The 27,828-nt window shown below is 45.9% G+C and overlaps 1 protein-coding gene across 3 annotated transcripts in view; it reads right to left on the reverse strand.

The window, feature by feature from the left end:
- LOC143333615 (RNA binding protein fox-1 homolog 2-like) overlaps positions 1-22,523 on the reverse strand; it is a 44,278-nt gene extending 21,755 nt beyond the window's left edge. For 2 of the 3 annotated variants that reach the window (XM_076751742.1, XM_076751741.1), the window contains exons 1-2: positions 21,438-22,523; positions 11,993-12,043 (exon numbers count right to left, since the gene is read on the reverse strand). In XM_076751742.1, the coding sequence (XP_076607857.1) occupies positions 11,993-12,043; positions 21,438-21,692 (306 nt within the window). In that variant the 5' untranslated portion in view covers positions 21,693-22,523. Of the gene's footprint in view, positions 1-8,216; positions 8,977-11,992; positions 12,044-21,437 lie in introns of those variants that run through there. The other variant, XM_076751743.1, reaches the window with a different exon arrangement.
- Between the last annotated feature and the right edge of the window lie 5,305 nt (positions 22,524-27,828).

Consider the following 27,828-nt stretch of genomic DNA (forward strand, 5'->3'; position numbering starts at 1 on the left):
CGTGGAGAGATAAGCACCAACTCTGATAACCGTGACATGTTTGCGCTCTACGTTGTGCTGCATTGTGTGAATACTTGTTCCTGTAGTGTTGGATTTGTTTTGCAGCCATCTATAATTCAGAGTAACTGTGCATCAGCTGTTGCCTCAGCTTCTTTTTTATTCTGCCCTGTTACAACTGTATCAGCAGGAGGATCATCTCCAGATGCTTTATGGCTGTGCTGCTGCTGCTCCAACACACACACCTTATCTTGTGTGTGTGTGCGTGTGTGTGTGTGTGTGTGAGTGTGTGTGTGTGTGATGACTCTGCATTATTGCTTGCTTCAATCATCTCTCACACTCAAGGACATCTTGGACTGAGTTTCATAAAGTCCTTTTAGAGTAAAGACGGAGAGTTAAAAAAAAAAAAAGGGAGACGCTGTGGACGGACAGGGAGATACAGGACGAGCTGGAAAAGAAACAGAACTTTGGGGGTCAGGGTTGCTCCCTCCACACCAGGCCAGGCAGCATGGCACACAGCATCCAACACCATTAACCACTGGTCTGGTCTCTGCCGTGGGCTGGGTGACGTCAAGAGACACTCAGTCTCCAGACAGCCTTTTTAATTAGTCAGAGTAACTAAGATGCCGCAAAGCAAACAAGCTCTCTCCCTCGCTCTTCCTCTAATCCTATAGCCTGACTGCTCACTGTTCTTCTGCAGTGTCGACCGCATTGGCTGTAAAAAAGCCAGCTGAGGCTAACAGGCCCATCTGCAAGACAGACAGCTTCTGGGGTCTGGGCCCAACAGATACAGAAGGCATCAGAGGAGGCGGCGGCATGATCCAAAAACAGGATGGAAAAATCTGGGAAACTCATCCGCTGCCACTCTCACTGTGGTAAGGCTGAATGTATGTTCGGAAAGAATGTGTGAAAGCTGATTGTGTTTTGAATCGGCTACGGGTTTCTGTCACCTAGTGATAAAAAGGCACCGTCAAATCTGCTCAAAAGGAGACGATGAGCCATTTAAATTCATCGGTTAGGCCTTAGCCTGCCTGGGCTAGGACATTTCAGTGTGCTTGTTAGGGCATGCGAGCTCATAAGCGTGCAGTAGCCTGTATTTAGCCACTAAAGGGTGTGTCCTATTGGAATATCCCTGCCCAGGGCTGACTCACATACATGCTGGGCAGAAGGAAGGAAGAAAGAGTACGAGGTAAAGAATGACAACAGAACACGAAGGCTAAAGCTCCTGATTGGACAGAGAGGAAAACCTAATCACGCTTTAACAGCAGGGCTCATCTACATTTGAAGCCTCACCGAACAAGACTCCAGGAGAGCTGCTCAGTAAGTGGGCCTCCCAGAACTGACATATTTCATTAAGAGGGATGCCATATCACACACACTGATCACCGTGTGTTTCTGAGAAGACCGCTGCAGGGCATAAGAAGAGCAGCTCGCGGTTTCTAAAAGCCTCTGTCTATTCTACGCATGCGCTCCTCGCTGGATAAAGCGCTGCGGAGCCTGAACCTACTGGACTAGATGTCATTACACAATGCTCCCACATGATTAGTCATGTGAAAAAAATATAACATTTTGAGGTGTTAGAATATTTAGTTTCCTACAGCAGAGCTTTAAAGATGTCAGGATTTAGCTCACCAAGCATACACGATAATGACTCCAAGAACTAATAAACAGAGAGACGAATGAAAGCGGTCAGTGGAGCCTTAAGACTACGAAGGCATTCCTGACCAGCTGACTAAGAAGCAGCACTGCCCTACATGGCAGCAGCATCATATAGTCAAGAGGAAAAGGGGGGGAGAGAGGAAAAAAGAAATAATGGAAAAAGAAAAAGGGGAGGGGGGGGGGTTAAAGGAGGGGGAGTGGGATTATGGGAAATAATGACAGGCTCTATTAGAGTGATGTCTGGTCTTAACTCAAACTGAATTTTCACATTGCGAGATAAGATACAGAACCGGCTGAACCTGTGATTCGTTCAAACAAGCCAGGCTTCAAAAGAGCGGAGAGGTGAAATGAAGAGGATCAAGTGTCACCTGAAGGTTTTTTAATCAACAAACTGCTATTACAAAAAAAAAAAGGACCATCCAGAGTAGGACCTATTCATCCATGCTGTTTTCACTCTCATTCCATGCACACACGCGCACACACACACAGACACACAGCAGTTGTGTTACCTGAGACACCATATGTTTTTCCCTACACGGGGAGGATGAGGGGGAGGAGAGGCCTTTTCACAGCAAACCTTTCAAGCGTGCATCTGTGTCTGTCTGCTGACTTCAGCCTCTAACCACAGACACAGTGGTGATGCCACCGAAACTCATCAATCATGCAAATTCATAACACTTTGTCTGTTGCAAGTATCTAATGTCTGTAAAGCTTCCTGACTGAAAATGCTCCTCACAGCTTCTTCTCCCTCTGCAGTCCGTCTCTTTTCCTCTGCTGTGGTTAGAGGAGCAAGTATGCCGGCGTTCACGCCCCCCTACGCCTTCCTTCTTCGTCCTTGCCTGCCACGCTTGATGGAAGCCAGAGGGAGATTCACCACCCCCGCCTCAACCCCCACCCCCCCCCCAAAAAAAACCACAGGCACCCGCCCCTCAAGTCAAAGCTTCTACTGCACTGTGATGTCCATCAAAGCGTAGGCTACACCCCATCTCCTTATACGGTCGCCTCTGCGGAGAAACTCCTGTCTCTCCTTCCTGACTGTGGGCCAATTAGATTACACAAAGGTTGTCCCTTCAGAATACATTAGTACTGGCTCTGACCCAAAAGGCCCATAGATTAAAAATTAAAATGAAAAAAAAAAAAAAAAACCCACAAGCATCATTGAAATGCTGTCACCATCTTTCTGGCTTTGCTAGACAGCTGCCAATAAAAGAGCCACAGGGCAGGCAGAGGGGGAGGACACTCAACTGTCCCGCGGCAGGTTCTTTGGGGACTCTGTGTCCCAAGACTGTCATAAGGGTATTATTAGAACTGCATTGATTAGTGGATTAACTGATTGACAGAAATATAATATCCAATTGTTTTGATAATCAATCATTTTTTAAGCAAAAATGCCAAATGTTGATTCCTGCTTTTCAGGCGATTTGATGCTTTTCTTTGTCACGAATGATGAAACAGACAGGAAGAGACATTTGAAGTCTGAAATTATGACTGCCATTTTTCACTAATTCCTGAGATTTTGACATTATTTGAGAAAATAAACAGCATATTGATCAATTATTAGTTAAAGTCCAAGATGTAACAGATGAAGACAACTTAAGGAGGCTTAAAATGATTACAATGTTAATCTAAATAATCCTAAAACAAATTTACAATAGTACATCTAAATCCAAAATAAAACAGATAACAGAAACTAGGGCTGCAACCAACAATTATTTTCATTATCGATTCATCTCCCGCCCATCTAATGCCCGTCACAGTTTCCCAGAGCCCAAAGCGACATCTTCAAATTGCTTCTTTTGTCCAGCCAACAGTCCAAAATCCAAAGACTCTTCATTGCCAATCATAAATGACAAAGAAAGGCAGCAAATCTTTACATCTAAGAAGCTGGAACCAGTAAATATGTGACATTTTTGCTTGAAAATGGCTGAAACTATTAATCAGTTATCATTCGGCTTAATTCGGTAGGTTACTGATACAGTATGTGTTGTAGCACCGGGACAGAGGAACAGCTCTCAGTGCAGGTAAATACTCCTGACTAGGTGCAGACAACTCTCGGCTGTAACATGATTAAGTGTCGACAATGTTTCTACTGAATGATGAAAAGGCAAACTCAGTCCAAACACACTTAACCTCCCCCCAGCTCTCAGCCTGACTTCGTCCAGAGGCACGATGCCTCCTGTGTCAGGTGTACAAGTGTCTCTGCAGCAGCAGTGTGCTCGCCATCTTCCAAATCCCTACAAGTACAAAAAACTCTGACTTGATTTTCGTGTCCCTATCGCTCATATCCAATCACTGCTTGACATTTACACTTAACATTTCCCTGACCTTTAATCCAGACTGATTTAGAGAGGACGCAATGGCAGAATGAGCTGTTCACCCCATACCACCAAGAATCCATAAAACCAACACTGGAGTCAACAACGACCAATGGAAATATTCAAATAAAGCCAGAGCAGAATTTGAATGTTTTAACATGCTCGCTGCACTGCCAGTTCCAAATGTTTTATTCCATCCACAGGAAGAGTTGTTTAGCACGGTCTTGCATTCTGAGCAGATGCAGCGCGATGGGTACACTGTCGTCACGACTTCAGCAGAAGTTGTTTAAATTTAAAAACCCAGCGGCACCAACTTACTGCTGCAGTGTGTGCAGAGGTACAACGTTCCAGTGCTGTTTGTCATGCAGGAGTAGGTAGCCTCAGAGATACTGCATACATTTAGCGCTCTACTGCACCACATCTGTGCATTGCATCGCTTGCAATGGGCCTGCATGTGTGCAAGTACATGTGCTTCGGTGCGAGGTAACATGCGGAGTGTTTTCACACCTCAGCCGACTGCGTACAGCCTCCGGCGGCGGCAGTTAGTGCAGCATTAGTGTTGGACGATATCCTCACGGTTGTATGGGCAGAGGGAGAACCCTGGGGTGGAGTAATGTCACACAGTGCATCAGGCCACCAATACTGAGGGCTCTGCACTGTGCTTTACTGCTTAATCTGTGTCAACAGGCGACAATGCATTACTGTTTGTGTTTTTATCAGATGGGAAGTCTATTATTTGCCGCTTTCTAATGTGAGAGTTGCTGCACACAAAATACCCATAATCCCACAGGATAACTATCAGGAACGAAGTTAAATATGCCGCTGGTTGTTTCACCGTGCCATGACACTTGCAGTACCTGTCAATTTGTTATGAGAGTGCAGCAACGCAATGCTGTCCGTGTCTCATACACGTGCAGCTACACTCCCACTTCCAGCCGTACACACAGAGCTGTGAGGGGAGCAGGCCTGGGTGTGTGGATTCCTTAAAGGCCTGTTGTCGTACGCTGGCTAGCCAAGCAGTCTTGTGGAGATAATATGGCAAGTGGAACGGTTAGGCGGCCTAAATACTCAGATGTCACTCGCTGCCTTGCAAGCCGCTCAGTGTAACAGCGGCTTGGCTTAACACTCTTCCTCATGGGCTCAGCACCGAGCAGGGGGGTTAGAGGGCTGATGCAAGACCTCTGGACATCTACAAATACACACAGACGTGGGCACAAAGCGCAGTGAATGCGCACACATATTTTCAGACCAGTTATGCTGACATAATTTTTGATGAACTGTGGAAAAAGAGAAATGAAAACAGGCAGTCTCAATGCTCGAATGCCATCCTGCTGCAATGACGACGCCCCCCCCGACAATCGAACAGACGACTTTTCAGAGTCGGCTCATCAGCAAAATCGTTATGGAGCCGTTTTGATTTGTCAATACGAACACGTCAAGGTGGAAATTCAAGTAGATGTGGACGACACGGGCAAAAATAAACACTTGATCTCGAAGCTTATGGACAATTCACAATTGTAAGCAATGTTTTATCCTGCATCACACATGATCGAAACATTCAGTATGTTTTAGACCAACACCTGCAAGACAGGAACAACAGAAAACCTCCACCACTCAAAAGGCTGTCATCATTATGCATATTCAAAAATACTGACTATGCCACACAGCTATGGATAGTCACATGCTTCAACTAAGTAGCACACAGACATCCACTTTAATAATCAGTCTCAGCACAGACAGAGCAGAAAAGTCTGCTCGCTCATTCACCTACTCCTGCTCTTCCTATTTAATGACGTCAGCCTGACATCTGCAGACAGCTGGTTGCGAGCATTAGTATTCTGGCATGTAGGGCCAGAGTGAAAAGCGTGGAGTCCGCAGACTGATCAGTCAAGTCTCATGGCTTCACCTTGGGTTACCAGAGATGATGCCTCACGAGCAAGAGGAGGTGGCGAGCGGATCAGTGCGAAGAGTGTTTTTTCAGTCTAGCCCTCATGTAGATGCAACCACCAGACACACTACGAGCTAGCCACCTGGAATCAGGAGACACCTGAGAATTAGGTTTAACTGTGCACATCTGCTGCAGTTTACGGGACTGTCGTGACTCTGGACAGCTAATGTAGCTAGCTGTCAACTATTTCTGGTCGAGCATTGTAAACAAAGAAGAGCGTTGCCCAGGTGGGAGAGCAGCCTCCGTCAGACTCACTAACCCCATGTGTTCCAGCTGCATATGGATGCGGTCCTGCAGATGATCCGTTTGATAAAAAATAGTGCGATGTTGGTGTGTTACATCAAATTGATGTGTGAAGTGTTGAAATTTTATTCATCCACCACATGATCAGACACTCTTTCTGATGACGGAAATGTGCTTAAATATAGAACTCATATATCAATCAGGCCTAAATCCAAGGTAGGTTTAGGCGAGCTGTCCTGGACAAGACATTGTCCAGCATGCACTTCACTTTAGTAAATATGACATAACCATCCGTGTGCACAGCAGACAGCAGCAGCTTTAATGGTGCCATCTAGCAAATTACACTTCGGATTTAACAGCAGCTCTTATCCACAGTGTACACTGCAGTATAGAGATGTGTCACCCAAAATAGAGAGAAGTTCTATAAATTTTACAGAGGATGGTGTGACTGGTGGTGTGTCACCTTTAAAGTGCATTCCCACATGGAACTAACCACCCCCACCTCCCCCTCTTCCTCCCCACCCTGCTCTCACACCCCTCTGGTTACTACCACCATCCTCCATTTGGCGTCATTCTCTTTGAAGAAGAATAATGTGTTTAGCTTACAGCTGCTGTAGCCTGGGGAGGGGGGAGGAAAACAGAGGAGGGGGAGCGAGGGAGAGGAAAAAGAGAAGAAACACATCCACAGTAACATACACCTCGTCTTCACCGTGTAGAAGTCGAGGCTGTCGTAGCTTCTAGCTACAAAGTCTACTGTCTACTCTTTGAGTCTTGCGCCGCAGTCATTTCTATTACTCCACGTGTCCACATCTCTTTAAGAAAAATACAGATTAGGCTTTGTTGCACTTCTGGGATTTAGCTGTGATGTGGTTGGAATTGCTGGTCACGAGTTAATGCTGATGACCAGGGAACAACCAGCGAGAGCGAATCCTCCGAATAGGTGAAATGCAGGTAGTGGGTCCATATGTCTGTGTGGTTATGTTTCCAAAAGACAGGATTGTTGCTATCTATTCAGTGATAGTAATGTGTGTCTGTGTGCCATGAGCGAGCGGGGGTTGTACGGAACTCTAGCAACAACTGGGTATGTGTGTGTGTGTGTGTGTGTGTGTGTGGGTGTGTGTGTGTGTGTGTGTGTGTGTGCAGAAACAACTGTGCCTTGGCACCTGTCTCCCTCAATCCAGGGACAGATGAAGTCTAAACTGCATGGACAGCTTGGATGACAATGTTGAATCGCTTGACAGAATCGCAGCCTCCACCCGCTGTGCACACATGACGTGACATGACACACGCACGTACATATGAAATATAACATGACACTGTGTGCAGTCAGCGTGGCGAGAGCATGCAACACCCGGCGTACATGCATGTCGACACAGGCGGCCGAGCAGCGGTTGCTACCTCATGTTTGCACGTACTTCCCTGCCACCTCCCCCAATCCCTTCACCCCCCTTAAGGCCAAATGGAACCCAAGACCAGATAGCGGGACATGCTAGAACAGAGCGAGAAAACGGCTCCCATCCTCAGGCTGTCTCTCAGCTAAAGTAGCACAGACACGCCCACCATATGCTAAGAGGAGCCTAGCACACGTCAACTGTATAAACAGTATATGAAAAAAAGTGATGCCATTCAGCCATGCTTGTGCGAGCCTACAATTCCAATGCCTCGCTGTTTACTGTCTCCACTCGAGCAACATGAGGACAAAATGTTGCATAATCATGGTGGGAATAAGCCACCAGCTTGATATCTTCCGAAACAATTAAAGATCCTTGAGTGCAAAGAGTTAAAAAAGTGAAAGGAGCAGAGCTGCAGGGACGAGCCCTGCTGTTAGTTTGATGCCCTGCCAACTATCTGACAAAGGCCTCACCTGAGCCAAGACAAAGCAAAACAAAACAGGCCATGCCATGAACAGAACACCAATTACTGATTCAACAAGCCAAAGTAATGAAAATAAATCATTAACAATCGCTCTCGTTTTTCTAGTTCTGATCATGCCGTTCTCAATAGGTGCACTGAGTTGTTTACACAAAGAAGCTCTGCTGAAGCGGTGAACTTACCGGTAGCATTGCAGGGTAGTATAGCCCCATCATGGTCTGATCTAGAGGAACAACTGCTGCTGACCAGCCCTCCACTTTCCCGTTCCTTCTCCTCTCCCCTTCCCTCTGTGTCTCTATTTCTCCTCCTGTTCCTCCTCTCCTCTGCCTGTGCTCTAAGACCATGAGCCGACGATGGCTTCAGTCCACGTCTGTCTCACACATTCAAATTCTCCCTCGTTCACTCCCCTCTTCCTCCTCCTTCCCTTCGCCGGTGTCCCTTCTTCCACTTCTCCGGCACGCAAGCCTCGTCTGCCTGTCACTCTCTTCCTCTCTTTTCCTCGTTTCTGCGGCCCCGCTGCTCTGATCCCCCTCGGGCCTTTCTGTCTCTCTCCTCCTGACAGCCTGAGTCTCTTCTCGCCTCCTTTCTCTCTCTTCTCTTTGCTCTGCGTCTGTCATTCACACACTCGCGTTACACGTCCTGCTGTTCCCCCTGCTTCCTCTTGTTCCCGCCCCTCTTTTAAAACTTTCCCTCCCTCTCAGCCTCAGTCCCTCCTATCCATCAAAACATCCATCCTTCCATGTAGCCATCTAACCCTGTGTCTAGATGGGAGTCAGAAAGCTGTTGGTGCTGTCTCCTCGAACCCCCAGGAGAGAGAAAAGGAACAGGAAGGAAGAAGATGCTGTCTTCTATCCACGCACTGGCTGCCTGAGAGTACAGAACACGAATGCGACCCCCACTGCATTGCAGCTTTTTTTTGATGATTTATTTATTGCGTGGCAGCCTGTCAGCTCCAAAAAGCAGCGGTAGGTAGGCCAGTCGTTAGACAGCTAGGTAGCTAGCTGCGTGGGTAGGCTCCTAGATCACCATCTCTCTGCTGCAGCTCCCTTCATCACACAGATGGAAGTCTCACAAAACTGAGGGAGCGCCAGCCCCGATTCCAGTATCTAAACCTCAACCTGAACATGAATCTGTATTACGCTGCATTGCGCCTTTTTCTTCTGGCTCAGGCTCAGTTCCCTCACCACTGTATTGTTAGGAGGCGCTTAATTTGCAGAGATGAGAGTGCAGTTCCTTGCACCGCATTTTCATATGGGAGGGACTGAACTCTGCGGAAAAAAAGCCCTGATGCCAAGCTTTCAGACATCTGCTGAGTCTGGCTAGAACTGGGTCCGGAGGGATGGAGGGATGGAGGGAGGGCAAGATAAGTGACTGGAGGTAGCGGGGGAAAAAGGGGCAAAAGAAGGGAGCTCGGCTGGAATGGGTGGCAGAGACAGAGGAGCAGTGGGTGCGAGCGAGAGATAAAGGGATAGAGAGATAAATGGATAAAGGGCCGGGCGAAAAAAAAGCGAGGGATGACAGGATTAGGGCTGTAAGTGAGGAGGATGAGAGGATGAATAGGGGATGATCTGAGGATTAAGCACACAGACTGAACACAGTGATAAACACACACACGGTCTCACACAAACACATGCACATAATGTACACAAAGATGTGCTGTGATCATCATCATGCGGCTGCACCTTCGCTGGCAGACACGCACACGGACTCAAACAAAAAGGCTATATCCATCCCACGCTCATCAGGCAATTCAAACAAAGGCCGCCTCCTTCAAACAACGGCATCTACCGATAATCAATAGCTCAGGCTTAACTTTTCCATAGGAATAATCCTGAACATTTTCAAGAGGATTGAAATTACACATGGGACGGTTACGACCTGAAATTAGACTTTAAAAACAGAACTGCTTGGGCTAAATCAGAGAAAAATGCTTAGGTGTGGAGCCTCTATGCCTTGTTTGTATGCATGTTTGTGTGCATGTTGTTAACCCTGATCATTTCTGTGACCTAAACAGCAGGAGACTGACAGGCCCCACGGGTCAGAATGGCCATGCACGCACGCACGCACGCACACACACACACACACACACACACACACACACACACACACACACACACACACACGCACACATTTACCCCTCACAGTGTGCAGCAGCAGGGACCCACAGGAACCCGTCACCGTTTAACACACTCATATTGACACAAGCAGGCCTACAGGCAGTTCACACACGCATACATAACATCAGATGAGCATTACCAAGACAAATGTACTGTAGCGATGAAGAAGCCAATCTGGCTAAGCTAGGCTTGGCTAGCTCCATTTGCATGATAACCAGAAGCTAGTGTGCTGGAGACTCCTAATATGTGTGCTCAAGGGCAGAATACATTAGCAGGGACGAGTTTTAAATCATTTATAAAACAAATGCAGCAGTGTGCGTTGGCTCTCAATTTAACAGATGACAAGACGAGTTCAGACGTACCGCAGATCACAAGTGGTCTCTACACAGGTGTTTGTCTTACAAGCACATGAACCCAGGCAGGCCAGGGCCGAGACTGGAATATAAGTCTGCTCTGACTGTGCAGCTGACTATTGGATGAATTTGCGCCCTGCAGGCTAGCTATCTTAAATAACTTGCTTCCATTTCTGTTTCACCTCTGCTCCACTTTTTCTGTCTCATTCTCTCATTCCTTTTTTGTCTGCCAGTCTCTTATTTTTTGTTGTCAGGCAGAAACAGAAATAGCTGAATGCTGGACACGAGGGATGAGAAATCTGCATAAAATTTATTTAAAAACAGAAAGCTCTTCAAGAGTCTCTCACACACTATCAGAGAGCTGTCTGCCCAAGAACGGCGATAGCAAGGGTAAAGCAGGAATTGGAGACTCAAATGGTGTAGAGGAGGGGAAAAAAAAGAATACACAAGAGGGGGATGAGGCCTCGGAGAATCTCCCATGTTGTGATGCGGGCAGGGATGGAGGCTGGGGTCGAACAGGCTCACAGACCAACACTCCCCTCCTGTGGCACTGCCAGAGAGCTGCACATCCCGAACACGAGCGAGAGACGCACGTATGCACGCAAACACAGGCAAAGGTGCACACAGGCTTCTCAGATGCACAGGCCTTTCTCTCAAATAGGGATAGCGCACGCATACACACACGCATACACACGCACACGCACGAATACTGAGCTGGTTTGAGCTGCTCATTGTGCTCTGCTGCTTGGAGGTAGATAAGGAAATAGTCAGCTACCCTGCCGCTACGCTGCACACATAAGGCACTCATTACTGAGAGAAATATGCATGGAGAGACACTTAGAATGAGAAAGAGATGGAGAGACCGAGAGAGGCATAAAAAGAGAGAGAGAGAGAGTGTGAGAGGATAGGACCGGTTTTGTGAAACAGCGTTGCACGTCGAGCGTGCAGAGCTTAGTTTAAAGAAGGTGATGGCACAGTTTCTCTCTACGTTCTGAGGGTCAAGCTTTTGAAAGAGAAGCTCAATCAGCAGCAGTTCCCCTTTCATCAATTCTTCTAACAGCCATCATTTATATACCACCACAGGCTGGAGCCGAAGAAAAATGAAAGACTTCGTAATTGTCTCGATAATGATGCCGTAGTGCCACAGACCCTATCCTGCTATAGGACCGGTCGGACGACAGCACTACGCTGCCCGTGGCCAAAAACAATAAAGAGCTGGTTTCTGAAATGATGTAGATTATACTGTATGCAAAAAAAGTCACACTTTTGCTCCTAATTTCACTATCAAGAGTGCAACTATCCTATAAGAAGTGCCACACTGTTTCATTTTTGTCTCAATGTTCTCCTTTTTTTTTTTTTTTTACATCCCACGACAGAGAAACTGCACGAGAACCAAAACTCAATATCTCAAGTGAGTCAAGGATTCTGTTTTACATTATTTTTAAATTTATTGTGCCAGAGGTTTGCAAGCAGTAACTAATCTCTTACCTGACTGTGAGTTGGGTATCCATGGAAACCGGGGTTTAAAGGCTCATTGTTCTGCAAGAGACAACAGGAAAGAGGGGAGAGAGCGGTGTAAGTGGTTGGGCTTTTGAAAAATTGAGTGGATGCAGCATGACAGTCCGAAACTTTTGCATTGCGGGTGAAATGCACTCACAGACACAAATCTCCACGAACCGGAGACAAAATGAGATAAATGAGAGGTTGGTAACACTGGAATTTTTTCAATATCTTGTATTATTGTCACAACAAGCCATACAACTCACTACTTTAATAGGGATTTCTAAAACCTTAAAACTATATCCAAATATCTGCAGGGTGCTTTTGTTTCTCAATATCCACAGTTATAAAAAACAAAGGTGATGCTCAGGAAGAGAACAAAGTTCAAACAGCGACAGAAGACATTTCCCTGAAGGGAAAACACTGATGACTGAATTAAGTGAACAGCTAGTACTCTGTGTGGCTGCCATGACTGGTGAACCATCACTGCCAAGCTTTCATATCCAGCCGTACTAACCAATCAAAATCCACTAGCAGAGACTGAGCCCCCCATCCCTCATTGACCCTGCCCCAGAAACCAGTGTTGTGGTTAATTGCTCAGTAATTACTTTTAATTAGATTATTTCTGTCTCTTCCTCTCTTTTCTCTGTGACTATTATTTTCTCCTCCAGTGTCATTTTGTCCCACCAAGAGCAGCCATTGTTTGCTGCAGAGCTAGGTGAGGAGGAGGGGGAGGAGGGGGCAAAAGAAAAGAGAGAAAGGCAAAGAGGGAGAGGCAGGAGGACTGCAACAATGGGGAAAGTTAACCAAATGATGATATTTTGACAGCAGTGAGAGAGATGACACCGGCACAGTCTAGCCTGCTGGCATGCCTCGCAGAGAAAACATGACTGCCTGGTGAGACTCATGCCGAGGCATGAGTCTCACCAGGCGAGAGGGGGAGGGGGCAGGAGGAGAGGGGGAGAGGACGGGAGAAGGTCTGAGGGGGTAAAGGAAAGAAAGAAACATGTGAGTGTGCGTATATGTATGCATTGGGGGATGGGGTGGTAGTCTTTTGAACTGCTGATGTTTTCATGATATTTAATCCGCAGGACCAAGGAGCAGACAAAATGTTGCAAATCCATGCGCTGCCCCTTGGCCTGAATGCACCCGTCCATTCAGCAAACAGCTTGAGTGTGGGCCGTGCAATGCCACAGCGATGAGAAGGGCAGATCTGGCTTCTGAACAGTGTCAACAGAGAGTTAACCTCCTGGCCCCGACCTCGAGCTGCCTCCTGTGGGAATCACTTCCTGGTGACGTTCATCCAGCCAATCAAGGGCAAGTGTCTGAGACAGAGGGCCGTGGTGACGGCAGATTGATACACCGTCTGAACACACAGACAGACAAAGCTATCAAAGCTGAAGAGCTGTGGCTCAGGAGGAGCAGCAGATCAGAAGGTCAGCGGTTCGATCCCCGGCTCCTCCAGTATGCACGTCGTGTGTCCCGATGGCTGTGCCGCAGGGGCGTGCGTGACAGTGGCATGTGCCGTAAAGTGATTTAAGTGGTCAGTAGGCTAGAAAAGTGCCACATAAATGCAGTCTATTTACTATTTTTATCATTATGCAGTAGATCTCTTTGCAATGCAAGGACTTAAGAGCAAAAACAGATGTGGTGATGAGTGAATGAAGAAGGGAAGAAGCGTCTAGACGGAGAGGGATAGAGGGAAACCAAGGAGGAGTCAAGAAAATGGCCCATATGTAAAGAATAGGTAAGAATGAGAAGGAAGCATTTTTCTTTTGATGCTGCGGGCAGTAAACTCTGACTCTGTGCGTGTGTGTTTGTATCCAGACTCGGGGCCCGTCCTCCCTTTCCCCTGTCTGAAACAGCCCTTTCTTTGTCTCCACTCTCCACTTCCTGTTTCATCTGGAACCAATTTCCCCCTCGTGCCTCGTCCCCAGGGGGAACACTCTCCTTGGTGCGCCGCGTTTCCAGCGGAATGGACAGGCCTATATTCAGCCAAATACTGACTGTGTAAAAGGCTGCTGGTGCTCACCACAGCACGTATAGAAACGCAGTAATAAGGGGGCTGTTCAGAGCAGAATCTCAAGTCGACAAAGCCTCGGGCAATGTCAACGAGAAAGAGAAAACTCTTTCTATTTTAAATAAAAAGAGATGCATGTTGGGAGTTACCAACACTGCTCTGCATTTCAAATAGGGCTGAGCTGACGTTCTGGATTCAGTGTGCCAAACACTGGAGCTAACATTGTATTTGATGACTGTTTGCACTGTATTCATTCAGTAGTGGTGGGCCACCAAAGCAGCTGAGGTAATGTGATAATTTAGCAGTGTTACTACAAAACACATACAATTACAGGTGATTGAATGTTGAGAATTAGTGTCTTTAATCGCATTTGCAGTCAAGTCAGAGTGAAGGTGCTGCACTGAGTTACAAAAACTGGGAGAAAAACTGGAACGCCAGTGAAATCTAAACCAAAATTATACCCAACCACCATATTATAGACTCACTGTTGGTTGGACAGTGGACAGAGTGGAAAGAGAAGGCGGAGGAGGAGGAGTTTACAGAGAAGAACAGGAGGAGGGAGACAGGGTAGAGTTTAGCAACATCTGGAATCAATCTGTCTGCAAGAGAAGAGGGAGGGAGCGTGGTGGATGGAGGGGGGGAGGAGAAAGAAAGAAAGAAAAGAAAAAACAGAGCAAGATGAAAATAAGGGCAGGGACAGACACACACAGGAGGAGGAGGAATGTGGGGAATAAGACGGCCAGAGCCAAGAAAGGGGAGAGAAATATAAAGCAATGAGAGTTGCGTGAAATGGAGACAATGAGTCATAAGTGAAGAATGCCATGTGATTTATATTTTCTTAAGGGGTGGGGGAAGGGATCGGGGGTCTGAATTTGATACCTAGTTTTCAGAGACTCTTGTTTACCCACACTCACGCTAAGGCACACGCGTTCACACACACACACACACACACACACACACACACACTTCTATGGCATATGGCATTGCTTTTAAGTATATTACATGCCTGCGTGTCTTAAAAAGTAAGCATAAGGCACCCACATTTATGCCCCCCCCCCCAAACTAAGTGAAAAAAGGAACACGGCATGCTGCACTGAGCCTGTCCAGGTTGAAAGCTCGGCTTTTGCGCTGCACTTTTGCAAGTTTCCATTAAGTTAATTCCATATAGTTTGTGAGCGAGGAGGAGCCTTTGAAGGCGCCGGCTGGCTGACTGTGAGGGTTTCAGACGGCACTGGCAGGGATCAGCAAAAGCACAGAAAAGCAGTCACACACATTAACACTCTCTCTCTCTCTCTCTCTCTCTCTCTCTCTCTCTCTCTCTCTCTCTCTCTGTGTCCCCCTCTCCAACTCCACGGAGGGCAAAACTAAAGGGCGTCTCTCTTGTTTATTTTCTCTCTCTCCGACTTGCTATTTTAGGAGAAGGAAAGAAGTTGGGGAGTTGCTGGAGCAAACGGGTAGGAGCAGGGGAAGAAAAAGGAGCAGCAGTGGTGAAGGAAGGCAAAATGACATGAGGTCAACAGATGGTGAGAGGGGAGGGAGACGGGGGGGAGGAGGGGAGCGGGGTAATTAAGGGGGCTGCTGCAGGCATCCAGTGAGCCCTAACAGAACAGCCTGAGGAGGTGGACCGCTCCGGTGTTTGGCTTTATTATGGTTTCAATCATATCACCAAACGTAAGAGCAACCCCACCTGCTACCACCGACACGGCCAAAAGCCCCCAAACCCTGAAACTTTTTGACAAAATACAACACAATTTACTGGAGAGACTACGTCCTTCAGAGGGTCCTGCTTTTCACCTCAACAGAAGCCGTGATCTACGAGCCGGATCAACAACAGTCGTTTAACAGCCCCCCAAATATGACGGGATCTGAGAAGTGGAAAACCAATCATTCATCAAGCGTTGTCTGCAAGAGGTTCTTGGCTATCTTTGGCCCAGTATAATCAACAACCTCAAAACTCACTCAAGTCAACAAATCACGACCGAGTGGGAAAGATTGGAGATGAACAAGGCGCACCATGAGCGGATCAAACGACGACACCATCAAACACAGAAAGAAGTCAGCGAACAGGCCGAAGGGCACAGGACAGAGCGTGGTGGATGTGATCTGTCAATGTGAGGTGATCCAGAAGACATATCAAAGCCAAATGACGAGCTTGGAAATGACAACGGAGACAGTCGATATGCGGGGACACGAAGACAAAGACAACCACGAGGAAGGGTAGAAAGAGAAGAACTGCAGCGTTTCCCCAAAGACTGAGGGCTTATTGTAAAGGACAGCACCTTCTGCACACCAAAATGTGCCCACAGCATGGGACAGCAACAGCCAGCCATTTCTGTTTCCCTTTTTACTTATGGTTTATGTGATTTGACACCTCTGATATGAACTGGACACAAGTCATTTTTTCCAATCCGACAGTAACAAAACATGTGACTCCAGGGCATTTGCCGGGTGGATATATTTATGACTGTTTCCTCTCCTTCGACTGTGTGGCAGAAATACGCAGGTGTTGCATGCAGGACAGTTTCTTGGGTTAATGAATGGAACACATACACAACGTTGCCATGACACATTGACCATGTTGTGGCAGAATTACAGCCGTCAAAGGGCCAAATCCTCCGCTGACTCAACCCGTACGCATTTACACCGTAACCACCGCACATCATGATGAAGTACGATCCAGCTTCCAAAAAACGTTTCTGGAATCGGGGTTGTAAAACTCTATCGTACGATGCCTTCAGTTCATTTATGAATCACGTCTATAAAGAATTTCTTTTTAACTTCTGTATTTATTCTTCTGCTGTTGTTACTCCAATCCTGGCCAGCCGAAAACAGTTTTAGAAATTCAAGGTGGATGGGTGCATTTAAAGGTCGGATAAAGGAAAATCGTAATATTGAAATAAAAAACGAAAACATTATAACTGCAGAGTTCACTGCAACATGCTCCTTCCTGCTTGTACTCAGCACCTGCTAATTCATTTGCCCGTTTCAGATACCGCAGCAGATTCCCTTAATCACATGCCCTTTGTGAAGCAAGCATCTTTTATCTGTGGTATTCGACTTCAATGCCAGTAACTAATCATTAAGTAAAATGTTTAATTCATTTCATTTCATTATTTCATTGTACTTTGGATTTTATTTCATTTAGAAAGTGAGAAGCTGTCTGTCCTTTTATGCCCTGTAACGTACCCAAGTATGGGTGCCTTAACACAGTGTCTGTCAGATCTAATTATTTCAGCTTGTTTCAGCAAAGCTTGTAGTGCACCATGCGCATGAATTATTTTACAAAGCATTACACACAACTTAACGGATCCAGGTATGTATCACAACAATTCTCAGCATTCCTGACACTGTGGCAGCTGTGACAATGCTGCGACAGTGCATCATAGCTGACCCCATGTAAGGCAAACACTGAATTGACATTTCACTCTGTGTGTGGCTGGAGACGGGAGCACATATGACAGTTTGGGGGCAGCCTGGGGGAGGAGGAGGCGTATCGGGTGGGGGAGTGCTTACATGATGGCCATAAAGGGAGAGTTAACATGCAAGTGTCATGTTAAGGAGATGACACTGGTGTTCCTTCCACGAGTAAAAAGAGAGAAAGAACGAGAGAGGGGTCTCTTGTGTTTCTGTCTTTTTATGAATGGTGCGTTTCCTCTTCTTTCTTCAATCTGATTATTCCTTTGTGCTTTGGCAATATGGCTTCTGCGCTCGTGCCAATAAAGCATGGTGAATTGGACACACCCTCAGAGAGTGAGCGAGAGTGAGAGTGAGAGAGAGAGACGGAAAATATGAGTTGAGTAACTTTGTCTGGGGAAGTCTTGGCTTATCGCTGCCGGTTCAAAAGTCAAGGGTGACTCCACCGCTGTGCTGCCGCTCAAAGTTTAACAGCAATCATTAAACAGCAGTAGAGAGTATAGCGTGAGACTAGCCAGGTTTGTACACGACCCTCTGTAACAAATATTAACACATATCAGTCCAGGCTGAACACACTACCTGAACAACACCCTCTGCCTCGCTGTGAACTGCTCCCTTTCTGGGGACATTTCTTCTTTTCTGTGAATAATTCAGGCTGCTGACTTCTAAAGGACACTTAGTCTTTTAATCTACAGTTACACACAGGCTCTCTGGGCATGCAGGTTACTACTGTGGCTATGCAACAGCTACAAAAACAACTGCCATAACGAGCAAAGGCAGCAAGAGCATTTTATCTTGCTATCTCACAGTTAATCATTAGGGACAGCAGGCAATGGTTACTTGAAATTGTAAATAAATTAATTCTTTTGTCTTTCTGCAGTGTCCTGCTCTACAAAATGTCAAAAATAATGTTAAATGTCCATCAAAGAGACCAAACTGATGTCTTACATTGAGGTTTGATAAAAGCACATTTTCACATTTCTAAAGCTCTATCCAGCCAACGTTTGATACGTTTGCTTACGTCCCTGGTTTATCCCAGATTAGAAGATTTTGTACAACTAACAGCAAAAATGTTTCAAATTTTGAGTGAAATTTACTTTCGGGAGTTCAGAAAAATCCAATCAGATCTCCAAAGAATCGGCTATTTTTAAGGCAAGTGGTTGGGAGCTGACTATTCGCACCAATATATTCTCATCAGTAACCGATACGACAGACTCAATATCTCATTGGGCTCCTGGGCAGACAGAAAAGTTGACATAAGTGCACTTATTCTACAGAAACAAGCAACACTCCACGTAATGAGTACTGCTTGTGGTGAACATGGTAATGACCTATCTCAGTGATCTGTCCATTCATATCAACCTGACCCCCTCCCTTCGCTCTGGCCCGTTAAAGCGATCAGTCTGGTTAATGCCCTCTCCTAAATGAGCTTTGATCTCGTTAGCGCGACACAAAGCCTCTTTACTGCCAACGATAGGACAAATCGGCTCTCCGAAACAGAGAGAGAGAGAGAGAGAGAGAGAGAGAGAGAGAGAGAGAGAGAGAGAGTTAGAAACTGTACTCCCACTGCATCTGAGTGGACCACAGCACTGCCTCGAGGGGACGCATCAATACTACCAACAGAGAGAGTGGTAGACAAATAAAAAAGAGGCGAAGCGGGACGATGCATGATGAAGATGAGGACAAAAACAAATATGGGAGGAAAATAAAAGACGAGACAGATGTGGAGCTGGGAGCAATAAAAAGTGATGAATGTTGCATAGATTTGAGTGATGGGAGATGGGTAGAGAGATGGGGGAGGGGCAGCAGGGGGGGGGGGGGTTCACCTCGCTGGCACACTGAAAGCCTGTGAACCAAGAGTCAATTAGCAATCTGGAAATATGCTTGGGGGAGACAGGAGGGGGAGAAATCAGAGGACAGCTAGAGGGGAGCAGGGGAAAAAAAGGGGGGGGGTATTGGAAGGGGTCTGCAGCGTGTATGAGGCAGAGCGGGGGAGGAGAGCAAGAGCAACAAAAGGGAGAGGAGGCTGCACTCTCATTTATTATTACAGTCCTGATTTACAGTCAGCCTGGAAGGTCAGCAAACCACTGCCTGGAGCTCTCAGTGGGAATGCTATAATAATTGTTAGGTGCATTTAGTTAATAGGAGCATCCACTGAACTCATCCTCCCCATCCTGAGCACGCACTCTCCTACAGTGAGCCACTGCCATTTATGACTGACTCTGCCCTGGGTGTGATGCTCTTTTTTTTCACCCTTTGCATAAAGTGCTATTCAACTATTCATCTTCACTCAGAGCCAATCCTCCTGCTTATCTCCCCCCAACTGATCATGTCACTCCTGCCATCCATCACTTTCTTCTCATCCATTATCACGACCCCAGATGGATGCAAACTAATGGCTCTGATTTCCTGTCTGTCCGCTCCATCCTTTTCTCTCCCTACATATATCCATCCAAGCCACAGTGTCCTTTCTCTCCTCTAATATACACAAATACCATGTCCATTCAAACCAGGCTATTTATTATTCTGTCCTCCACCTCCTTCAAGGCACTCCTCTCTCTCTCTCTCTCTCTCTCTCCCTCTCTCTCTTCTTATGTGCATCTACCAGCTCCCTTTCTACCTCACCTTCCATCCATCCACCCATCAACTCATCCTCCCAGCCTGTTTCTGCTCTACTGCCTACTATTTCCAGCCTGACCCCCCCACTCGTACCCAGCGATCAATACAACCGATGGGCAGCGAGAATCCTCCCCATGCCACGCTGCTCATTGTCACATCATCTTTGCCGGCAGGCTATAACCTTTCCCCATCATCGGTATCCATCCTCTGTGAGGCTCGCAGAGCATTACATGGGACCCATTTGTCATTGCAGTAGGTCAGATGCACAGCCAATTAAAGTATTTTACCAGTTCCCCAGGATTCAATTACCTGCAGATGACCTCAAACTATGTCTGCCTGCCCTTCGACTGCTGTTAGTGCTGTTTCCCTGGACTAAAGCACCAGACGTCAGCTAAAATCCTCCCTTGTTCGGTTGGATTATGGGCACTTCAAAGCATATGTGTGTAGGTGTAAGAATGAGTGCATGTGTTCATGAGAGAGCAAGAGAGAGAGAAATAAATAGTAATAGATCCAGGGAGAGCAAGCGAGAGGGAGCGAGAGAGTTGCCTCCGTGGTCCCCCGGTTTACTGTAATATACAAAGATTAGTCCTTCAGAGGCAGGAATGGTTGCTGATGCTTTGCTGTCTCAGCAGTCGAGTCATGAAAGCGGGGAAGACCGGTGTTAAGGAGGGCCCCCTTGAGTTCCCTTGCTCCTTCAGCCGACACCAAAAGGCTCTGTTCTTTGTCTTTGGCTGTGGTGACCCCTCCCCCAATGCCTGTCTGCCTCTCTTTTAACACCTAGCGACAGTCATGGGGGGCACCGAGCGAGTTGTGGCACATGCAGAGTGTATCAAGATTTGCCGTGATGCCTCACTGCAAATTATCATCGCAGGTGATCGATTTCATCCAGGTGCAGAAAAATAATGTATATATGTGCAGTGAGACGTGCAGCGAGTGAGAGAGCACTGCTTTACTTTCCATGAGACGGGCATGATGAATGGGTCTGATCTTTGCTGTGCTGCTGTCTGTCATGGCAATGGAGCCTGTATCATATTACCTTTGTCTGGCTTGGTCATGGTGCCTCACTGAGCAGCCCCGGGAGCACAGCTACAGTATTTCAGCAAGCCACATTTTGTGTACTTCATAAACCTCTCATTTCTTTTTAATTAAAGGATTCTCCCCATGCTGCAATGATGCATGATTATGTTGTTGATGAGAGAAAGGGGCCTATCAAAACATTACCATCATTCCCTGCTGATTCCTAGGGAACAAAAGCTTTTACTGAGGGAGGGGAGGGCAGATGATACTTTATTGCAATGCTGTACACATGGAGCCGAGGTGGAGACCAAACGAAACAGATGTGAGGAATTGACAGTATATGTGTTAACATTGCATTCCTACCTGTCCGATGTCACCAACAACACTCCCGGTGCCGTCTATCCTTGGTCTTTTGCACTCCGCTCCGGCTAAGTCAGTCAGGGCAGCGGCTGCCTGCGCGTCGGGCTCCGGGTCTCCTCGCTTCATCCCCCGGACAGCTGCTGGACCCCCGGCCGCGTTTGCAAGTGGTCCGGCGGCTGTATCAATGTCTCTTTCCCGGTCCATTATTCCCCGACTAACGGGTAGCATTATAGATGCAACGTCGGTCGACATTAACATTGGACGGCAGACAGTCACCAGTCAAAAGTCTGCTTTTTACCTTTGTCTTCTCCTTCTGGTTTGTCCACAGCTCGATATTCACAACAGATTTGGCTTCTCCCAAAAAGCGTAGACGGATAATTTTGAACCGATTTTCATCAATATAGGCAGCTTACGACACTGTTTATTGTCTAACTTGGCGTTAGCTATCGTTATTCGAGGCTGAACATTATGACCATGCCACAATTATGGACTAATCACATTAAGAGTAGTTTTTTTTCTCCCAAAAAGTAAAACGACGCCAAACCGTGACCTATTTTAAAAACGATCACACGTCCGACCCTTGAATGCCTTACAAGCTAATTAGCTAGCTAACATTAGCTAGCTTACTAGCATTACATTCCGCTAGCTCTCTTTATAAATGTGGCTCGGAGAGCACACTCTCGCTGCCAAGAATAGAAAATGTTGGAAATTAGCTACGCGTGAAGGCTAATTCTCCTTGTGTGGGTCCAGCCAGTCCTCTCTCCTCTTGCCGCTAAATGTGTTTTTGCCTTAAACCTCTCTGTTGTTCCTACCAGCCTTCCCTTGATATCGGTCCCTTCTTGTCACTCCGTCCCTTCCCTCGCCGTGGTCTGCTATGGATGTGTCTTGGCGTGCGGACTTGGCTGCCGACGAACACGATTTCCTCTGGTCTGAGTCCCAGTTGGTGTAACTCGTAGTGAGGAGGGAGCCCGAGTGCGCTGATCCGCGGTCAGATTTGTCTGCGGGCACCGGAATACGACAGAGAGGACAGTGAGGTGAGGTGGGCTGGTCTGAGGTCTGCCTTTCCTCTGTCTCCTTCTCCTTCTTTTTCCCAAATCCCCACTACCACCACAGAGCTCCCCCTCCTCCTCTGTACCCACTATTCCGGTGTTTAACAGAAATAAAAATGAAAATGCTGCTATTTTGATGCTCGTAACACCGCCAACAGACTTCTGAATCATCGGAGACTAAACATCTCAGAATAATGAAGCACAGTGGAAGTATAATGACATAGATAAGGAAACGTTCACAAGCAAGACAGACAAAAGGCAAATTTAAGTATATGCAATGAAAAGATAAAGACTACATTTTACAAGATGATTTTTATTTCCGTGCGGGTGTAAATGACGTTTGTTACAAACACAAGCAGAAGAGTTATAAATGTATTTTTTTTACGTCCAAGGTCTGCAACCCAGTATCATAACACAGCATGCCTCTGGTTTGTCTTTACATTCACAGGACAGTGGATGGCCACATTTGGAAACTGCATGATGCATTTGCATGAGAGTCTAAATTCTTCAATTGCGCAACACATCTCTAAACATATGCCGCTCATAGATTAAATTAAATTTAGAGTTTGTATAGGGTGTTTTTGGAGCATGGCTCAAACTAAGGCTTAAACTAAAATAAAAGCCCCCCAGCAAGTAAAAGTTCCAAGGAAACAGTACACCAAATAAATTCAAAAAGCAGCAAGATGGCACTTACAGTCTCTGAGAGGGATTATTTTAAAGGTATGATATACGACAGTCATGTTTTTTAATGCTTTTGCGCCCCCTAGTGGGTCTTAAGTGACAGAGCGCCTGAAGGGGAGTGCAATTCCATTTTGTAAGGAGAAACAAATCACTACTCTCTTGAGAAATTGTTGTCATATAATTCACACAAAAGCGACACTAATCAAATACGGCTGCTGTTGTGTAGAAAGGTTTATAGTAGCAAAGCTGCCATAACTGGGGGGGCAAAGGGAAAAATACTGTGTCTACTGTCTCTCTCTCTCTCTCTCTCTCTCTCTCTCTCTCTCTCACACACACACACACACACACACACACACACACACACACACTTCAGTGATAAAAAGTGATAAAATCTGCACTGATTCCTTACTTCACCTGCCTGCCTCAAAACAGATGACTGCTGTCACTTTAGGCTGACTGCCAATGTGTAAATGTGTGCGACTGTGTGTGTGCGTTTGTGTGCGCATATGAGCAGCTAAGAGTGCAGTGTACTCTCTGTGTGTGTGTGTGTGTGTGTGTGTGTGTGCGTGTGTGTGTGTGTGTGTGTGTGCTTATTTCTCTCCCTCTGAGTCACTCAGCCTCCGTCTCTCTCCTGCTACCTGTCCCTTTGCCACCCACTGAACCTGCAATGATGGACAGCAGTGAGGTCACATCACTCCACACAGCCGCCTGTTTCACTGACAGAGGCTATGAGAGCCCGCAGAAGCCATTACTCTCTTAATACAGCCACAGACCTCACGGGTCATGAAAAGATATTGGCTGTGAAAAATACACCACCGTATCTTGAAGAACATCTGTATTTTCGCTGCACACCGTTCCTGAAGTCTTCACATTGCACACTTTCATTTTCGTTTACTTTCGACTTTGAGCACTTGTGCGGTTGAGATGTTTTTCACCATCAGACGGTGTGTATTTGCTTGCACCACTTCTCTGTGCAGTAGGACAGAAGCACAGGTTCATTTGTCACACAGGGCGCTTTAACGCCTCCACATTCAGCTGAAGCAATTGCTCAACAGATCAAGTCAAAGATTATCTGATTTCTGCTTTTCTTAATCATATATGGGCGTAAACTTATTATTTCCGGGTTCTGGCCAGATAATACAAGGAATTTAAAGATGCAACCTTAGACTATGGGAAATTGTGTTTTCCACTTAAACAATTAATCAAAATCAGTTGCAAGCTTCTTGAGGTATAATTTCACTTCCCAAATATCTTGGTTATATGGATTTAAACAGATTTTTGTTTGACAAAATAACTGACTTAGCTTGTGTCACAGCTGGCACGTGGTTTTTTTCTCATGGCTGACACTGTCAATGTGGGTTCAACAAGCCCTTTATGTGTGAACCACCGACACATTAACACCATGTTAATAAACTTGTGAGCATGACCCTGTGTTATGTTCACTGGACAAAAACACCACTCAGAGAAACAACAACATGGACTTCACCTTACACATTTTAACTACGTCTACTGGAGATATGGATACCTGAAGTGTTTTCTGCGAGTCTATATATTCTATTTATTCAGTCTTATCTATCTACATTGCAGAAATATATCTGTATACTGTCCATGCATGGTAGAAAAGATGGTGTAGGGACATTTCATTATTAAACCTTTGGGTTTAATGTTTGCACTCGTTAATATAGAAAGGGGCACCAACCTTCATCAGAGCAGAAGGATTTTTTTCTCCTTTTTCTTTTAATAAAGAATGAATTAATGGATCAGTCTCATCATCTGAAGCGTAAGGTCTCGATACAGTGATCATCTATTTCCAGCTCAAAAGGATACTGTTTGACAACGACTTAAGTGAAAAGTATTATTTATTTGGCACAATAAATGAGAATGGAAATGAATAATGAATGATATGATGAATAATATGGATTATATGATGTGATATAAATGACTGAATGAAGAAGCTATAGCAGCATAATAAAAGGAATGAGTTTGGCAATAATGAGAAGTAGTTTTGAAGAAATTGAAGACGTGAATGTAGTGTTAATTTCCTGAATTAATGACTAAGTGAGTCTAATGAGAATTGAGACTGTTATTGCCTACGACACCAGCTCTTATCCAATGCAGCATGGAGGATGCCTCCGTCTGTGCCAGCAGCACTCCGATGACGGACTGTCCGAAACTGACCAAAAGGGACCCCGGCTGTCGCTCCAATCTGCACTGCAGTCTTAATGGGAAGAACCAGTCAAGCCACGGTGTTGAGAGCCAATGATGGACAGAGATGTTTAATGGGTTGGTCCTTTGGTGTCGGTAACAGGAGAGGAGCAGCTCTTTCTGTTTCTGTTCTGTTCTCTTTCTAAATGGCAGTATGGTTCCATAATAGAAACCCAGACAAAAACGCTTATGACAAATAAGATCATAGTTTTTTTATAGTCAATTTACAAGCTAGAAACATGGGAAAAACATTGATACCATACAAATTATGAGTTTAGTGCTGTGGGAACATCCAGCGTTGAATCAAACATATCGTTTGCATCCTGATGTGGTTGAAAGGAAAGCACACAGACACACAAAACAGTTTGCTCCACGAATGTCTGATTGACAACTTGTCGGTGTTGTCCGGTTCTTGAGACCTGTTAATCGTCAATTCTGACGGTTTTAACGCCTTCATCTGGTGTGGAGCTGGAAGAAAGGATTAGCATCTCCATGAGAACAGTTTAACAGATAGGTAACCCTTTGTAGTTGGAATGCCCCAGCTCTCCTGAAGGAATGGGGGGGTTAGATGCAGGTCTCTTGTTCACCTACAATGGTAATCTTAATTACCACGGACCCAATAACATTATTGGGTCCATGTTTTTATACTTCATTCGCTAAATTATAGCCAATTCAAAGTAGCAATTTAATGAATTGGCAATCTCTTTTGACTTAGTTGATTAGTTTTAATAAAGTCATTTGAATAATCTGATTTTCCTGAACCCTTTCTAATTATGCTAATATGCACTTTCCATGTACCTTGTGTGTCAGTTCTCTGCTGTTCCAATAGTTTGTTGCAGTTGTCATAAAAGGAGACAGAAATCCATCATAAGCTTTGTTTGGATTATTACCTAAATAAACCTCATTCCAGCTTTACTTCCTTAAGCCCCTGAGAGCCCCCATGGTTTCTGCTGTTCTGTGTCGAATCAGTCAGAATCAGAATTAGCACCTTGGCTCACACTGCCACACACACTGATGACAGTGGGCCATCAAGTGTGTGTGTGATAGGGGACCCTCATGAAGGTGAGAGAGAAGGGTGGAGAGCAGTGGGCCATTAGTGTGTGGCACAGGACCCTTCACACCAAAGGCGTTGGGTTCATCATCCAGTCTGGGGGATGGGGTGATCGCAGAGCTTTTCTTATTGTAATTTGTGACTGAGTGTGTTCCAGACGGCTGCAGGGTCCTGGGTTTGTGTTGGCAGAGTTGGTGGCCTTCTTGAGGTTTGTCTGCTCAGCCTGAATGTATCCTTGTCATCCTCCCTGTGAGTCCTCCGAGCTGTTTGGTGAACCAGGGTTTGTGGTTATTGTTGTTTGTGAAGGTGTTGTCAGGGAGGCAGACCTGCTCACAGAAGGTGATATCTGAGCATACAGTGTCAGCTCCTTCCTTCCTGCAGTCCTAGATGGTTTAGCTGTCTGTATGTCGGGACCATCTGCATTATGAGTTGATCTGATGGCCAAGATGTGCGCAGAGTGGAGGGGTACACGTGTTTCATGGTGAACTAAAAGCAGCCCAGCGTGTTACCATCCCATGTGGCACACGTCAGCAGCTGTTTGCACCTCATGCGCGGCAGGAGCTGAAATCTGCCATGAATGTAGAACTATCGGAACTTTTCTGAGTTTGTTAAAAGTTGCAAAAGTTCACTGTTGCTTTTTATTTTTGGATACTGGATTTAAGATAGTAGGAAATAGACTAATACTGTACTTTGTGTCCAAAAAGTCTGTATTCTTTTGTGTTGAACACATCTATGCTAAAATCCCCACATACAAAGACCATCTTTTATCATTCATCTTATCATCAAATGTGTCTAGACGGGATCCTGGAGTTCTGTACACACTGGGATGTCAGCCACACCTTCCATATTTTCTATTGTTTTTATTCTTTCTACTGTTTTGTCGTTGAGGTCGTTATTCCTGAACAGAACAGAGCAACTCCTCCTTCGCTCGCAGCCACTAGCCTCAAATTCCAGCACAGCTCAACCCTCTTTACTGTGCCAAGTCTGCACAGCAATTACACTCAACATGGTGAATCATGACAGAGATGGCACAGCACACTTCCTGAGTGGGTTTTAAGTTTCACAATGACAAGAATCAAAAATGTTCTTTTGATACATTTTTCCATGCTAGTAAGTTAGCAGAATGATGATGAACGTTTATGAACTCCTGTAATATCACACGAGTGTGAAGGACTCAAACAGGGACATCTGTATTCATGGTTTACTGTCAGTTACAACATGAAAAACGAACATTTCATCTCTCCTCAGCTCTCGTTTCCTTAAGTTTCATTTCTACATGGACCCGTTTTCCTGGACGCGCCACCGCTGCATCAGCTCCTCTCCTCATAGGTGTTACCTCGTGGCAGTCACACCTCTCGGCCAATGAAAAGACTGAGAGAGCTCAGAGAGGCGGGGCGTGACGCATATT

Source organism: Chaetodon auriga, chromosome 16 (assembly GCF_051107435.1).
Source record: "Chaetodon auriga isolate fChaAug3 chromosome 16, fChaAug3.hap1, whole genome shotgun sequence".
NCBI lineage: Eukaryota > Metazoa > Chordata > Actinopteri > Chaetodontiformes > Chaetodontidae > Chaetodon > Chaetodon auriga.